This window comes from Dama dama, chromosome 12 (assembly GCF_033118175.1).
Source record: "Dama dama isolate Ldn47 chromosome 12, ASM3311817v1, whole genome shotgun sequence".
Classification (NCBI taxonomy): domain Eukaryota; kingdom Metazoa; phylum Chordata; class Mammalia; order Artiodactyla; family Cervidae; genus Dama; species Dama dama.
In genome coordinates this window covers 38077571-38093367 of record NC_083692.1, presented here as the reverse complement: position 1 = coordinate 38093367, position 15797 = coordinate 38077571, and the positions used below count along the sequence as shown (strand labels likewise).

The following is a 15797-nucleotide window of genomic DNA, read 5'->3' as shown; positions in this document are numbered from 1 at the left end:
TTGGCAAATGCTAGCTTGGGCTCTAGCCAGTTGTGGGAGAGAATGATCCCACACAATTCTGGGCTGTTCTGTAGCATTGGTTACTCTCCCAGACACCTACTGGGGCCATGGATCACGGGGTACTAACAAGCCAGATGATGTCCAATGCAGGCTAAAGAGGGTAGGGAGGGGATTGGAGCCCATGAGATCTGAGGAAAGTAGGGACAGGAGGAGAAGACGACAGACACGGACTCTAAGAGTCACTTTCAAATAGCTGGAGGGTTTCTCCACTGAAAAGAGAGAAGACCTTCTCTCCCACACTACAGGAAGAATAAGGAACAAGAAAAGTATTATGGCCACTAACACCTTAGAGGCCAAAGACAAAACAGAAAAGAGATTACAGGAAGGTGGGTTCTGACTCATTAAAGGGAGAACTTTCATATTACCTGTTTGCCTAAAAAAAATGAAGAGCGCTAACTTTCAGAGAAGTGGAACATGTAAATACTAACCCACTTTAAATTCAAGCCCCTAACCCCTGTGCCCAAGTCCAAGTAACTCGGCTCTATTTTTTTAATTAACATTCATCAAAATTCTCCAAGCCAGGCTTCAGCAATACGTGAACCGAGAACTTCCAGATGTTCAAGCTGGTTTTAGAAAAGGCAGAGGAACCAGAGATCAAATTGCCAATATCCGCTGGATCATCGAAAAAGCAAGAGAGTTCCAGAAAAACATCTATTTCTGCTTTATTGACTATGCCAAAGCCTTCAACTGTGCGGATCACAATAAACTGTAGAAAATTCTGAAAGAGATGGGAATACCAGACCACCTGACCTGCCTCTTGAGAAACCTGTATGCAGGTCAGGAAGCAACAGTTAGAACTGGACATGAAACAACAGACTGGTTCCAAATAGGAAAAGGAGTACATCAAGGCTATATATTGTCACCCTGCTTATTTAACTTATATGCAGAGTACATCATGAGAAACGCTGGTCTGGAAGAAGCACAAGCTGGAATCAAGATTGCTGGGAGAAATATCAATAACCTCAGATATGCAGATGACACCACCCTTACAGCAGAGAGTGAAGAGGAACTAAAAAGCCTCTTGATGAAAGTGAAAGAGGAGAGTGAAAAAGTTGGCTTAAAGCTTAACATTCAGAAAACTAAGATCATGGCATCTGGTCCCATTACCTCATGGGAAATAGATGGGGAGACAGTGGAAACAGTGTCAGACTTTATTTTGGGGGGCTCCAAAATCACTGCAGATGGTAACTGCAGCCATGAAATTAAAAGACGCTTACTCCTTGGAAGGAAAGTTAAGACCAACCTAGATAGCATATTAAAAAGCAGAGACATTACTTTGCCAACAAAGGTCTGTCTAGTCAAGGCTATGGTTTTTCCAGTGGTCACGTATGGATGTGAGAGTTGCACTGTGAAGAAAGCTGAGCGCCAAAAAATTGATGCTTTTGAACTATGGTGTTGAAGAAGACTCTTGAGAGTCCCTTGGACAGCAAGGAGATCCAACCAGTCCATCCTAAAGGAGATAAGTCCTGGGTGTTCATTGGAAGGACTGATGCTGAAGCTGAAACTCCAATACTTTGGCCACCTGATGTGAAGAGTTGACTCATTGGAAAAGATCCTGATGCTGGGAGGGATTGGGGGTAGGAGGAGAAGAGGACGACAGAGGAAGAGATGGCTGATGGCACCACCGACTCGATGGGCATGAGTTTGAGCAGGCTCCAGGAGTTGGTGATGGACAGGGAGGCCTGGCGTGCTGCGGTTCATGGGGTCGCAAAGAGTCGGACACGACTGAGCTACTGAACTGACTGAGCTGACATCACCTTCTAACACACTATATAACTTACTTATTATGTTTATTGTTTATTGTATGTCCTCCTCCACTAGAATATAAAATCCTGAACAATAAAGATATTTGTCCTTTTTGGTTTACTCGTATATCCTTAAAACTGTATACACAGGTTATAATAATGCTTAATATAAATACTGAGGGAGGAAGGAAGGAAGAGCAGAAACTAGGCAGGTAATCTTGATCAGGGTTCAGGGAAAGGATACAAAAAATCTCTGTACTCCTTGAAATTAAATGCAAAATTAGGCACATATATGCATTCTGTAGAGCAGGCTAAGGTCCTGCTTAGAAAGATCCATGACCTAATGAAAGGTTGAGAATGCCTGCAGCCAATGGTCCCTGCTTAGAGCAAGAGGTTAGAGCTGAAAGATTTCCACCAACTCTGATCCTACAGTTCTGTGAAAATGCTGGCGTGCCCAGTTTGGAGGGATATGGGTCAGGGTATAAGGCCAGTAACACCCTTAGGGCCCAAGAGCCACCAGACCCTGGGACAGGCCGGGGACAGCATGGCGGCTGTCCCAGGCTCAGCAGCAGATGAGGGGACAGGATGGCTTCTGAGCCTGTCTTCTCACCATCCTGCCCTCATCCCCTCAGTCAAACCCAGGGGCTGCAGCTGCTGAAAAGTTGGGATCCAAGTGTGGTGGGGGTGGGAGGAGATGTCTATGGTGCTGAGCAATTGTGACCTTCAAGCTGCAGCAGCAGCAATTCTTAGTCCTAACACCATCCACAGTCACACTGCAGAGCACCCACTAGGGTGACTGAGATGGATACTTTCCAACATCCCCTTCCTCTGCAGGGCCATCTGTCAAGTGGAGAGGCCCACTGCTTCAAAGGAAAAAGGAGGGAGGTACCTGGCATTTTAACACAGAGCAGTAGTGTCTGTTCAATAAAAATTCAGGTACATGATACTGTAGTAAGCAACAGGGCAAACAGTGGTTTTCAACAAATGCTTGTCTTCATTGTTCATTTATTAATTCAGCATCACTCAGTCCTTCCATCTATCCCGTCCTCCTTTTCCCACACCTGTCCCATCTCACAGAGTATTCAGCACACACACTTGCACATACACACACAGATACCCCACCCTCTCACCACGAAGCTGTCCATTCTGATACAATGTGCATTCAGTATAAACCCTCAGGTTAACAAAAGCCAAAGGACCCCAGTGGTTACCTTCTTGTCATCATCTGTGTGGATGCAGTTCTTGTCTGGATCCAGATCAACCACCCTAGCTTTGATCCACTCCACACCAGATGGAATCACATTTGCTGTGGGACGGCCAGATGAGGATAATGGTTTGGCACCAGCACCCACCAGGGTCCAGATGGGCTGGTAGAAATGTGTCTAAAAAACAAAGTATTTGGAGATTCATTACAATGTGAGGCTGATCAAAAGAGTCATAGCTAAAGATACATGAGCTAGACTCTCCCAATTCCTCCCTCCCGACCCTTGAAGCATCACAGAGAAGTCTCCAAAAGGTTAGTCTTCCCCCACCAACTCCACTGCTATTTCCTACTATGTTAAAATCTGAAGGGCAGTTACCTTAAATACACTTTAAGCAATAGATAACACAGTGGTCACTAAAGATAGTTTATGACTTTCTTTGCTGATCTTGGCTGAATTCTTTTGTAGGTAAGGTAGCTCAGATGGTAAAGAATCTGTCTGCAATGCAGACAGATTAGATCCCTGGGTCAGGACGATCCCCTGAAGAAGGGAAAGGCAACCCACTCCAGTATTCTTACCTAGAGAATTCCATGGACAGACCATGGTGTCACAGAGTCGGACACGACTGAACGTCTAACACAAAGTAGATCTGGTGTTTAACATGTACATGCTATATTTGTTGTTGTGTTAGTCACTAAGTCACATCCAAATCTTTTGCAACCCCATGGACTGTAGCCCGCCAGGCTCCTCTATCCATGGAATTCTTCAGGCAAGAATACTGGAATGGGTTGCCATTTCCTTCTTCACTGGATCTTCCCAACCCAGGGATCAAAGCTGCGTCTTCTGCATTGGCAGGTGTATTCTTTACCGCTGAGCCACCTAGAAAGCCCACATGCTATATAAACAAGCATACATACATACACAGGCTTCCCAGGCGGCACTAGTGGTAAAGCACCTGGCTGCCAGTGCAGGAGACATAAGGGTTCGATCCCTGGGTTGGGACAATCGCCTGGAGGAGGGCGTGGCAACCCACTCCAGTATTCTTGCCTGGAGAATCCCATGGACAGAGGAGCATGACAGGCTTCAGTCCATGGGGTCACACAGAGTCAGACTCAACTGAAGTGACTTAGCACATAGCACATACACACACATATTATCAGTCCATTTCATGTATACAGATATAAAGAAAAATTAAATCCAGAAGGCTAAATATGGTTACTCACAAGTTTGTGAGGTGAGTCTGAAAAGTTTTCTGCCACTTTGGGGATGCTCAGAACTTCATTAACTTCCCCCTGTGTTTCCCAAGCCCATGGGGAGGACAGCAGATATCCCCAGTCAGCCCTCAGAGGCCCTCTTCTCCTTTCTCAGAGGTTTTTACACCCAAAGCCAGGAGGCATCAGATACTACCCCCTGATACCCAAACTTTCAGTATTTTCTGGAGTTCTCTTGCTTTAGGTGGTCCACTCTTGATCTCAGTTAGTTGTGAAAGTCCTACACTCAGGGTCAAAGAACAGATTGGTTTAACGGCCTCTGAGAATTCCCACGTATCCATGGAGTAGACTGGAGGACCAAGAGATCTCAACATTATCAAAATGCCTCAAACTGGCCAGACAGAATTGCCAACAGCCCCAGAGAGTGAAGAGGACATAGGAACAGCTTTACAATCTCCCTACAGCCATAATGCATGGGATCAAACGGGGGCAGAAGTCACCAGCTATGAGAGCTCAATGATGTCAAGTCCATCTTGAACAGAAAAGGGAATGAAGATACAAGCTTGGATCATTTTTTTAGAGTGCCAACAAGCATGCGCTCCAGCAATCCCTAAACCAGACACAGGAAGGAAAGTAGCAAACACCTGAGCCACTGGCAGCTCCTCTAAGAAGCCCTGTCATGCACATCCTCATGAAGCAGGGCAGACTCCATCCTGGCCTCTTGAATTGTGTCCAGTTCCTCAGAGGAGCCTGTTGCATTACAAAGAGTAGCCCCACGGGAGACCCTCTGTGGGATAACTACAATCCACCAGAGGCCAGCTAATACAGCTCTCAGACCACTGTCCTTTAAAATGTTGTCCCTGAATTAAAGTCACTTTAAAAAGGAAATTGGGGCTTCCCTGGTGGCTCAGTGGTAAAGAATCCACCTGCCAATATAGGATACACAGGTTGGATCCCTGATCCAGGAAGATCCCACATGCCTCGGAGCAAACTAAGCCTATGAGCGATAACTATTGAGTCCATGTGCCACAACTACTGAAGCCTGAGCTCCCTAGAGCCTGTGCTCTGCAATAAGAGAAGTCACGGCAGTGAGAAGCCCTTGCACTGCAACTAGAGAGTAGCCCCACTCACCGCAACTAGAGAAAGCCAGTGTGCAGCAACAAAGACCCAGCTCAGCCAAAAACAAATAAATAAAATTTTTTAAATAGTTTTTTTAAAAGGTGGGGAGAGCTGAAACTTAAACTTAGCTCTTCTATTTAAAAAAGGGGGAAATTGACAGAGAGGGCCCTACCATCTCCCCGCAGATCACAGCATACCAATCAGAATATAGCAAAGCCCTGGGCAGCCTCATTTGGTTCAGGGAAGACTTGCTGAAAAGAAGTGTTCCTTTCTTGCCCTACCCTCTCCACTAAACAGGCGTCAGGCCCATTCTGATTTTTCCTCCCAAAGATACAACTCCCCACTGATGCATGTCTGGTTCCTTAGGAAATATTAGGCAAACTGTCAAAAATCTTGACTGAAGCTCTGGACAACCTTAAAATGTTTTTCATGAAACAGTGTCTTATAAACACTTCCCAACTTCCCTTTTGGTGTCTGCTATCTTTTTCTGTTTCATAATCTGTTTATAATCCCTTGCATTTAAATTTCTCAAACTTACTGACACCTTTTCAGAAGCCTCCCCACCCATCAACTCATCTTTTCTCCAGACTGGAACAGGGAAAGGAAAGTGCAATGACCACTGATTTTCCTCTGGACACGAGATTGAAGGTGGAGGGTGATGTGAGTTGAACTGTCTCTCTTCAAAATATATGCTGACGTCCAAACCCTGAGACCTGTGATCATGACCTTATTTGGAAATAGGGTCTTTACAGATGTAATCAATTTAAGATGAGGTCATACTGGATTAGGGCATGCCCAGGTGGCCCTAGTGGTAAAGAACCTGCCTGCCAGGAGATGTAAGAGATACAGGTTCAATCCCTGAATCCAGAAGATCCCCTGGAGGACAGCACAGCAACCCACTCCAGTATTCTTGCCTGGCAAGACCCATGGACAGAGGAGCCTGGTAGGCTACAGTCCATAGGGTCACAAAGAGTCAGACACGACTGAAACGACTTAGCACACACGCATACTGGATTAGAGTGTCCTCAACTCTCTAATGTTTATCCATTGAATTGTCTCTAAAATCTGATCCAATGACTGGTGTCCTTGTAGAAAGGTCTTGTGCCGACACTAGTGGCACACACAGAGAAGGCCTTGTGAAGACAGAGGCAGGGATTGGAGTGATGCACAACCAGCCAAGGAACACCAAGGACTGTCCACAACCACAGAAGCTAGGAGAGAGGCGTGGGACAGCCTCCCCTTGCCCAGAACAGCCTTAGGGGAACCATGGCCCTGCTAACACCTTGGTTTTGCACTTTCAGCCTCCAGAACTGTGAGAGGATAAATTATCTGTTTTAAGCCATGCGGTTTATGGTCATTTGTTATGGTACTTCTAAGAAACTAACACAGAGGAGATCATAAGAAGCCAAGAGATTTGTCCTTGCTCTCTCCCTCCCCCCACCTCCTCCCAATCCTTTTGGATGACCAGCTTTTTATGCCCAGAAAGAGAAGCATGAACCTGGGGACATGGAGGCCCAGGGCATGACAGTCATCCCCACCTCAGCCCCCAACCCACACGTGCATGTGCACAACACACACAACACACACTCATAAGGGGAAGACTTACCTCGCTGGGCTCAACGATGGCCACGTTCTCTGCGCCCACTTTCCTCTTCATGCGGGCGGCCATGGTGATCCCACCACTGCCCCCACCCAGCACCAGCACCTCATAGTGGCTCTTGGCTGCGAGGCTGGCCCCCGTGTGCAGCTGCAGGGGGCTGGCCTGCTGAGAGCCCAGCCTGAGGAAGCAGGCGAAGAGCCGGGCACGGGAGCTAGACACCACAGAGGCCAGGGAGGTCATCTTCAGGCTGGATCAGGCTACAAAGGAACAGATAAGACTCCAAATAAGGAAAGAGCCACTATGGGACCAAAGCATTTTCTTTTAGGGAAGAAGGGGAGACTGACATCTGGCCGGTTCCAGCTGGCCTATTTCAAGACCACCCTCCCACCTGGCCATGATCAAGAGCTTCTTGGGAATGCTCCACTGATGGCTAACAACTGGCTAAGCTTTCCATTTCTCCCTCTCCTTCTTCCTTTAGGACATCGCAGGCTTTGTGTGAACCAGGTAAACCTCACCTTTTAAGTTCTCTCTCATAACGTGCCTGTCCCCATCCTTGTCCATCCCTAAAGCGAGGGCATCATCTAGCATAACCCACTGTCACCCTCTTCTCCTCTCTGGTACATTCTTCAACTCTTTCTTTGGCTTTTCGGTCCATCAGAGATGTATGAGTCTACAATTCCTTGCCACCTGAGACCTTTCTTAAAACAGAGAGTTCCGCAAGAAACCCACCTTCTACAGCTCAGGGTTCAGGTCACAGAAATCAGAGCCTCGGTCCCACTCTGAAGTACCTGGATCTGCTGTCCCAGAGACATGCAATTTAATCAGATCACTGGCTACAGACACATGAGCAAAGGCCCTCCACACCTTTGGCAATTTCAACCAGATGATTAAAAAGCCATAAAAGGAGCCCTTCCCTAGCATCATAAAGCTATATTTTATGTAAAGAATCTGCATATCCTGCTGACAAGTCTTTTATTATATCCAATTCAGTAAATAATCTCCCCTTGATAGGTTTTCCAAGAGATGTACTTTAAGAAAAGGTGTTTCTGCTCTAGCAGTTGGTGGTTTGACAGTGAGGAAATGAAGCCTACTCAGAAACTGGCCTTAACTTCATCCCATCCTCAGAACGGGCTTTATATCTTGGATGTGATCTATCATGTAAGTTGAGGGGCCCAGACCAAAATATCTCCCTCCTTGTGTATTACAGAGCCCCAAATTTCATCATCTAGCACCATCCTGTGGGTTCCTATGCTCCAGGAACACTTTACAAAACGTACCGAGCTGGGGGTACCCAGCAAGTACCCAGCTGGGGGATAACATTTCTAGCTTCTAAGATCACTAAGTTCTAAATGGGAACAATATAATTATATGACTTCCCACCGGTGGAGAAGAGGAAGGCTACACAAGGGAATTAGAGAAAGCTGGGATAGGGAAAGGCTATGAAAGGAAGAAGAAAGGGCCCTGGAGGAGTGAGCAGGAGGAGCCAGAGTGATGATTTTAATTAGGATTAACTCTGTTCCAGTGTTTTGGCACCCATGACAATTTTCTCAGTATTTCAGATCTGACAGGCAACCCGGATCTGGGGGAGGGTACGTGGGGTTACAGAAACTGACGCAGGCTTGTATGATTCTTATCAAAAACATTTCTCATCCTTTGACTCTGCTCTCCCATTTCTGGGACTCAGGTCTAAGGAAATAACCTCTAATACTTAAGAAGACAAGATTCTACAAAGATATATCTCACATATTCACTCATAATACAGTCAAATCTGAGTTAACTGGCTTATGGATTGGATCTGATTTCATCCTGGTTACAGAAAAAACAACTGCAGGCTCTAGACTGGAAGGGAAGGCTCAGGTTCCAGACTGTTCTAACCAAGGCTAATTTATGATTGCTTCTATTTAAAACGGGTAGGGGGAACAGAGATAACCATCCACATGTCAAACTTTGAGGAAAGGTTACATAAAATACTGTTACACAAGATGACCTATGTAGTCTTTTCAAATTATGTTTACAAAGAGCATATAAAATGCTTATGTTGTGATCAGAATATAAATTGGAAATATAAGTTCAACTATGTAAGAGAAACATGCATTTTATTTTTTTATTTATTTTTTTTTGAAAAATGCATTTAAAAAAAATAAGATTTTAACACGGGCAGTTTTCTCTGGGTTTTAGAATAATGGGTGATTTTGATTTCTTCTGCTCTTCTGTATCTTATAAAATCTCTACTATATGCATATATTAATATTATAATAATAAACTATTTTGATGACAATAACAAACATGTTCTAAGTCCTTTACACAAACATTTTACCTGTGAGCTGACTATCATCATCACCATTTTACAGATGATAAAATTGAAGCAGAGCTCACATGTGGATTATGATTTGAACCTGGACACTTAAGTGCCAGGGTGTTTGCTTTAAACCACTATATCTACTGTCTATCAACAATAAACAGTGCTAACATGAAAATCTTGAATGAAAAAATCCAGATATTTTCCATACTTTCCACAACAGGGAAACCATTTTTTCATGGTACTGACACCTAAAATAGTAGCAATGTTTTGATATAGCTATAATTTACTTTTTCCCTCTTCTTTGCATGTGCTTTTCTCACATTTTCTTTAATAAGCTTTAAATTTTAAAAATCACTCAAATTGGTTTTGTTTGAGTTTTCTGTTTGTTTTTTGTTTCTTAATGATTGAGGAGTGGGGGAAATCACCAAGTAGAATGTTACTCTCTGGTTGGGAAGAAGATATTTTATTTTATGATGAATAGACAGTCCTCATATTCTGCCTTTCTATATGACAACAAATCTCCTTACTTGACTTTTAGGAAAACCACTTTTTCATGGTCCTGACACAACATCTTGTTTTGGTTTTTTTTGGCCACATGACTTGTGGGGTCTTAGTTCCCCGATCAAGGACTGAACAGTGGAAGTGCAGAGTCTTGATCACTGGACCACCAGGCAATTCCCCTGACACAGAACCTTTACTCCATGGAGTTACAAAATAATGACCTGAAAGGAAGCCTGGCGAAGTTTCTGATTTCAAGCCACACAATCTGAGGCCCTTCAACCTCCTAATTCCCTTCCAGCCTAGTATCCCATGGTTCTCCTTTTGAAAGAGGAAAAAGTTTATGCAAATACTTCCCTCATTCAGCCAAGAAGGCAAGTTCTATTTTATTTCAGCAGTTCCCCATAGCTTATTTCTGGATTCTGTAGTAATAAACACAAAGTCCTCTGAACTAATTCTATCAACTTCATTAATAATCGTCATCAGGCAGAATGTCCAGGCCTTTGCAGTCAAATTTCAACCATAAACAAAAATTTCACAAACATAAAATAACATGTTAGAGGAAATGTTCCAAGTTTCAAAACACTTGAAAATCTCAGTAACACACTCATTCTAACAATATAACATCATCCTAACTTTCAGATCAGAAAAACCAGAACTACAATCTAACACTATCGGTAGAGAAGGTAATCAAAGTCAAAGTCAAAGACCAGAAAGAAACCAGAACAATAATGCAAAATCATAATTTAGATCCCACTTTGGAATGTGGGAACATTGACCTAAGCCAAGACTGGAGAAACAATCAAAAAACCAGACAACTGAAAGAAGCAAGTCACATAATCTGAACCAGAATGAAAAAAAAAAAAGCAAAAAAAAAAAAGACCAAACTTGACCCTGGAGTCAACAGCAAAGAAATTTTTAAAAAATCTGTCAACAAAATAATTAAGGAGCATAAATCTAAGTCTCTGAGTCTCCCTAGAAGGTAGCCTGAAACACATGTACCTGAAGTTAAGAAATAAGAATTACCAACTAACAATGCAGGAAACACAGCCGCTTTCGCTCTACACTCTTACAAAGTGAAACACACACTCTTTTTGAAAGAATCAATAAGGCAAAGTTAACTTTCTTTTAACAAGTGCCACATTTATTTAACTGAAATAAATGTATTTCATTTATCAAATACATGTTCTAATTAAATAATGTCATACTTTTAAGTTAGATAAAAATTCCTCAATTAATCCTAAATCAATCAAGTGCTTCCTTCAAAGAATCAAAATAAATGCTCTACTATATCTGTAGTCTGACTGAAGAAGTAAAACCCCTGCTAACTGCAAGATAAGATGGCCTGCTAGGCACCTCCTACTTACGTTGCTGGCTGCTGATCTGGGGTCCTGATCCAGACAAATCTTTGGAATTCCACACCTTTCTACAGCCAGCACTTCTGGGAAAATCAACACAGATTGCCAGAGTCGAGAGCTCCCTAATCCTGGGCCGTGTGACATGCCACTCACTGGGTGTCAGCTAGGACACTTGACTGAGTTCAAACAGAGCTGACCTCTAAACAAGGATTATTCAGAGCATCTTAAGGAAAGATCCATCAGGCCAACAGGACTTACAGTCAATCTTTCAGTTATTTTTGCTCTTGAGGAAACTGAGGGTTCTTTGTATGGGTCACTATTATTTTATCTCAAGCCCACACCAGGCTGGGCCCTCTTTGCTTTGGGTTTCAATAACCACAAGGCCATCTTTTTAACATATCACCTTCATATAAACTTTCAAAACCAATGAGAAAAACAGAAAACAGGCAACCTCCAGCTTTCGCCACCTTCCCCGTTTCTCCTACCTGCCCTCTGGGCCTCCAGCTTCCCTATCAAGCTTACACAGAGCTGTGAAGTCCTGAAGTTCTGGATCTCTTTGGGCCCCAGTGTCTGAGACACAAGTGAACTTCATCTACACACAACATGAGTTGGGCTTACACCTAGTGCGCAGGTGGCAAAATGCCTAGAAGGTTCCTCCTCCTTCATTAGCTCCTCCCCCTTGGGCTGTCTGGGCCTTTTAACTAAGGCTATCATCAGTTATTTATCTCTCTCCACCAAATTACTTCCAGAAGACAGGATTCAATAAGAAAAAGCAGGGAGAGACTGTCATAACAGGAACAGCTAACAGTTACTGAGTGTTTTAGTTGTACTTACGCTATCTCAGAAACAGACTCCTTACAATAACTTTGTAAAGAGTGTGTTAGTATCCCCATTTTACAGACAAGAAAATTGAAGTTTAGTGTAAAGTGGAGTACCTGCTTAAGGTCACATCACTAATTGAAGAGGAGAGTTTAATTCAAACTGACTCCTCGGTTAAGGAGTCTCACAGCATTAGACTTAAGAGATAACTCAAGGAAAATGCCTCCCAGCTGAATTTTATTTACATTCAGATATAACATAGATTATGCCCCATGGAGTGAGATGGGAGGGAAAATATGATATTAAATTTTAGCTTACTAAGCAAATTGGAAGAAAAAATTTAAGTTTTGGGGGGAATGAGCCAGGTAGAATAATAGTATTGATATTAATATAATTTTAAGGGCTCTTAAAATTTAAAAACACATACTGATATTCTTACAGTTGAAATCATTTGGATTTGCTTGACAATATTACAAGTGACAAGTAGGTAGGAGTGTAGATGACACAAGATTGGCCATGAGTTGATAATACTTTTTAAATTTTAACTTTTTATTGAAGTATAATTGATTTACATTTCAAGTATATAGTAAAGTGAATCAGATATATATGTATGTGTGTATGTATGTATACATACTTTTTTAGATTATTTTCCATTATAGGTTATTATAAGATATTGAATATAGTTCCCTGTGCTATACAGTAGTAGGTCCTTGCTGTTTATCTATTTTATGTGGATCTGTATCTGTTAATCCCAAATTCCAAATTTATCCCTGCCCCTCCTTTCCCCTTTGGTAACCATAAGTTTGTTTTCTATGTGAGTCTATTTCTGTTTTTTAAATAAATTCATTTGTACCATTTTTTCAGATTCTACATATAAGTGATATCATATGATATTTGTCTCTGTCTGACTTACTTCACTTAGTATAATAATCTCTAGGTCCATCCATGTTGCTACAAATGGCATTATTTCAGAGTTGATAATAATCTGAAGCCAATTTATGGATTTATATGGGCATTCCTTGTGGCAATCTGTGATTTTTTTGGTATATTCTGGAAAGTTTCCACAATAAAAAAAAAAAAATTAGAATGAATGAAACAGCAAAAAACAGTGTGCCAGGATGGACATTAGCTTTGCTCTTTAGTCACTGAAATGCTACGGCTATGCATATGTCAAGTAATAGCAAGATGATAGAAATACAAGTAGCAACACAATTATAATCATACTTCCCTCCCATGTGCCTAGAACTTTACAATTCACAAAGCCCATACCTGAGCCTACACTGGAGGTATTGATAGCACTTTACAAATAGGAAAACTGAGGCTCAGAGACCCAAAGTGATCTCCCAAAGGCTGCTTGAATCTGCAGCGAGACCAGAGCCACAATGAGTTCTTTCTGTGAAAAGCAATTTTTCCTGAATGCCCTTAGGAGCAGCAATGCAGGCATTAGAAGGAGCCAGCAATTCAGAGGTGGTAAGCTCCCAGTCTGGACCTTCTCCAGCTCTAGATCTCAGGATGACCTCTTTGCTGGGCCCTCACATGCCATGCCCCAGAAGGGCAGCCTCATAGGCAGATCCAAGTTTTATGGGCAGGGAAGCCTATACAACTTGGGGACCAAACTTATAGATACAAAATTAGATAATATTGAATGAGAAAATAAGTCACAATAAATGTCTGGATCCTTGGCGATTCAGGATTCTTCTGAGATCTCTGTTACTCGTGGGAATGTCAGCATTTTTGTTCTATTCAGACCTTCAGCTAATTGTATGACACCACCCACAGTGGGGAGGGCAACCTTCTTTACACTGTCTACTGATTCCTCCAGAAACACTCTCATAGACACACCCAGAATAATGTTTAACCAAATGTCTGGGCACTCTATGGCCCAGTCAAGTTGATACATAACAGTAGCCATCACACCCTCTGACTTAAACTATCAAAGAGAAATTGTCGCCATGACTGGATTGCCATGAAAGTGACACACACTGCCCCTCAAAATGCTATGGTTCCTTAATGTGATCACATCTCAATCTGAAGCACATGCAAGTCAAGTCTGTAGGCATATCTGCAGCATTTATCAGTGGCACTGGATAAGACACTTCCCGAAACCTTCCTGGAGATATTCTGAATCCTACTGTATTAGTCACATTTTTAATTTCTGTATTTTATGATTGTTTGACATCTGGGGGTTTTGTTAGTCCTAAAGAAACATTGTTTCTAGGACTAGCCAACTTCTAAAAATGTAAACACCTCAGCCTGGAAGCACACCTTTGGTAATTATACCAGCCAAACCAGAGCCCAAACTTGAACCACTTCCTCTGTCTGGCTTTTACATTCCAGAAGGCAATATTCCTCACCCCTAATCATCCCCGGGCCAGACATCAAGACAACAAGGGCAGCCCCTACAGTCCAGAGTCCACTAAAATTATTCAAATTAGCCAGCACCAAACCTGGTCAGTCTGCTCCCCCTGCCTCATGAAAATCAGACCATAGGTTTTGCCCATGAAAAGTGAAAGTGTTAGTCACTCAGTCATGGCCAAGTCTTTGCAACCCCATAGACCATAGCCCGCCAGGCTCCTCTGTCCATGGGATTCTCCAGGTAGGAACACTGGAGTGGGTAGCCATTCCCATCTGCAGGGGATCTTCCCAACCCAGGGATCAAACTCAGGTCTTGATTCTTTACCATCTGAGCCACCAGGGAAACCCAGGTTTTGTCCATGCTTTCCCCTTAATTTGCCTGCCTCCTGACCAATCTGGGGGCTTCCCCATGTGACCCAACGTGGTGGAGCAGGCCTCCTGTTCCTAGGGAACTGGGAGTCAAAGCTTCATCTTTCATGGCAGTCATCTCCTGATGGGCTGGTCTCACCATGCCTGTTTGAAAACAAATCTCAGGTACATTTTAATATACTTACACCAAAATGCATTCACTACTATTCAGTCAGATGAAAGATTTTACATGTTTAGCAAATTTTGCTCTGCTCTTCCTTGCAAATCTGCTCAACTGTCAGGTGGCATTTAAAAAGCAATTTAATTATGTATTACTGTTGAATGCTATAATTATGTGAATGAGTGGGCCAAATTTTACAATTAAATAACACAGTTATGGTATGATTTTTTAATGCAATAATTACTCCTGAAGATTACAGCATGGGGCCTTCCTTTCTTTTGTCACACTCTTTCACCTGCGGTATCGAAACAAGATATCTTCCCCACCAAGGAAAGTTCTCACGTCTTTTTTACCCATTTAACCTTGATAAAAAGGGAAGTGTCATCAATCAGAAGTGCTCAAAAAACATTGTCTAAGCTATATTTTTATTTACAGATTTGTCTCCTACACAAAAGGTATTCAGATTAAATTACATTTAGCAACACTAAATGTGCAAGTATATCTTTATGAAAAGAAAGAGTCACATGAAATTTGCATCATCACAATTCTGCTATAGCTAAGAGTGTTTCCACAAGTATGCGTTACATACTTACTACACAGAAGGACCTGTGCTGACACATAGCAATTTCCCTATCCGCCCTGGTCCCATTCCCAGCCTAGTAGCTTTAGATGCTAACGCAAGAACAGCAGAGCTTGCCAGCTGCTGATAATGCAGGCCAAGAACAAGGTGAGCCAAATTTCAGGGGAAAGTTTTGTTTTTTTAATGTTAGAAAGTCGAATTTAAATATTGGAAAATTAAAGGTAATGAGATGTGTGCACATCTTTTTTTTTTTTTTCTAGCTTGAAAGTGTTTATGTTTTCCTCCACACCCAATACAGTTTTTCTGAATGAAGTTCTGCTTTCATTCATCATGTATACATCTGACATGTAAAGGTAGTAAATAAATCCAGCCATCTGTTAATTCACTCTATGGCCCGAACATTTGTGTCCCAAAAAAAG

At 42.5% G+C, this 15797-nt stretch overlaps 1 protein-coding gene across 2 annotated transcripts in view; it reads right to left on the bottom strand.

Moving 5' to 3' along the window:
* Positions 1-15797, bottom strand: part of SQOR (sulfide quinone oxidoreductase) — a 52812-nt gene that overhangs the window by 26398 nt on the left and 10617 nt on the right. For both annotated transcript variants that reach the window (XM_061157066.1, XM_061157067.1), the window contains exons 2-3: positions 6944-7194; positions 3017-3187 (exon numbers count right to left, since the gene is read on the bottom strand). In XM_061157066.1, the coding sequence (XP_061013049.1) occupies positions 3017-3187; positions 6944-7177 (405 nt within the window). In that variant the 5' untranslated portion in view covers positions 7178-7194. The remainder of the gene's footprint in view (positions 1-3016; positions 3188-6943; positions 7195-15797) is intronic.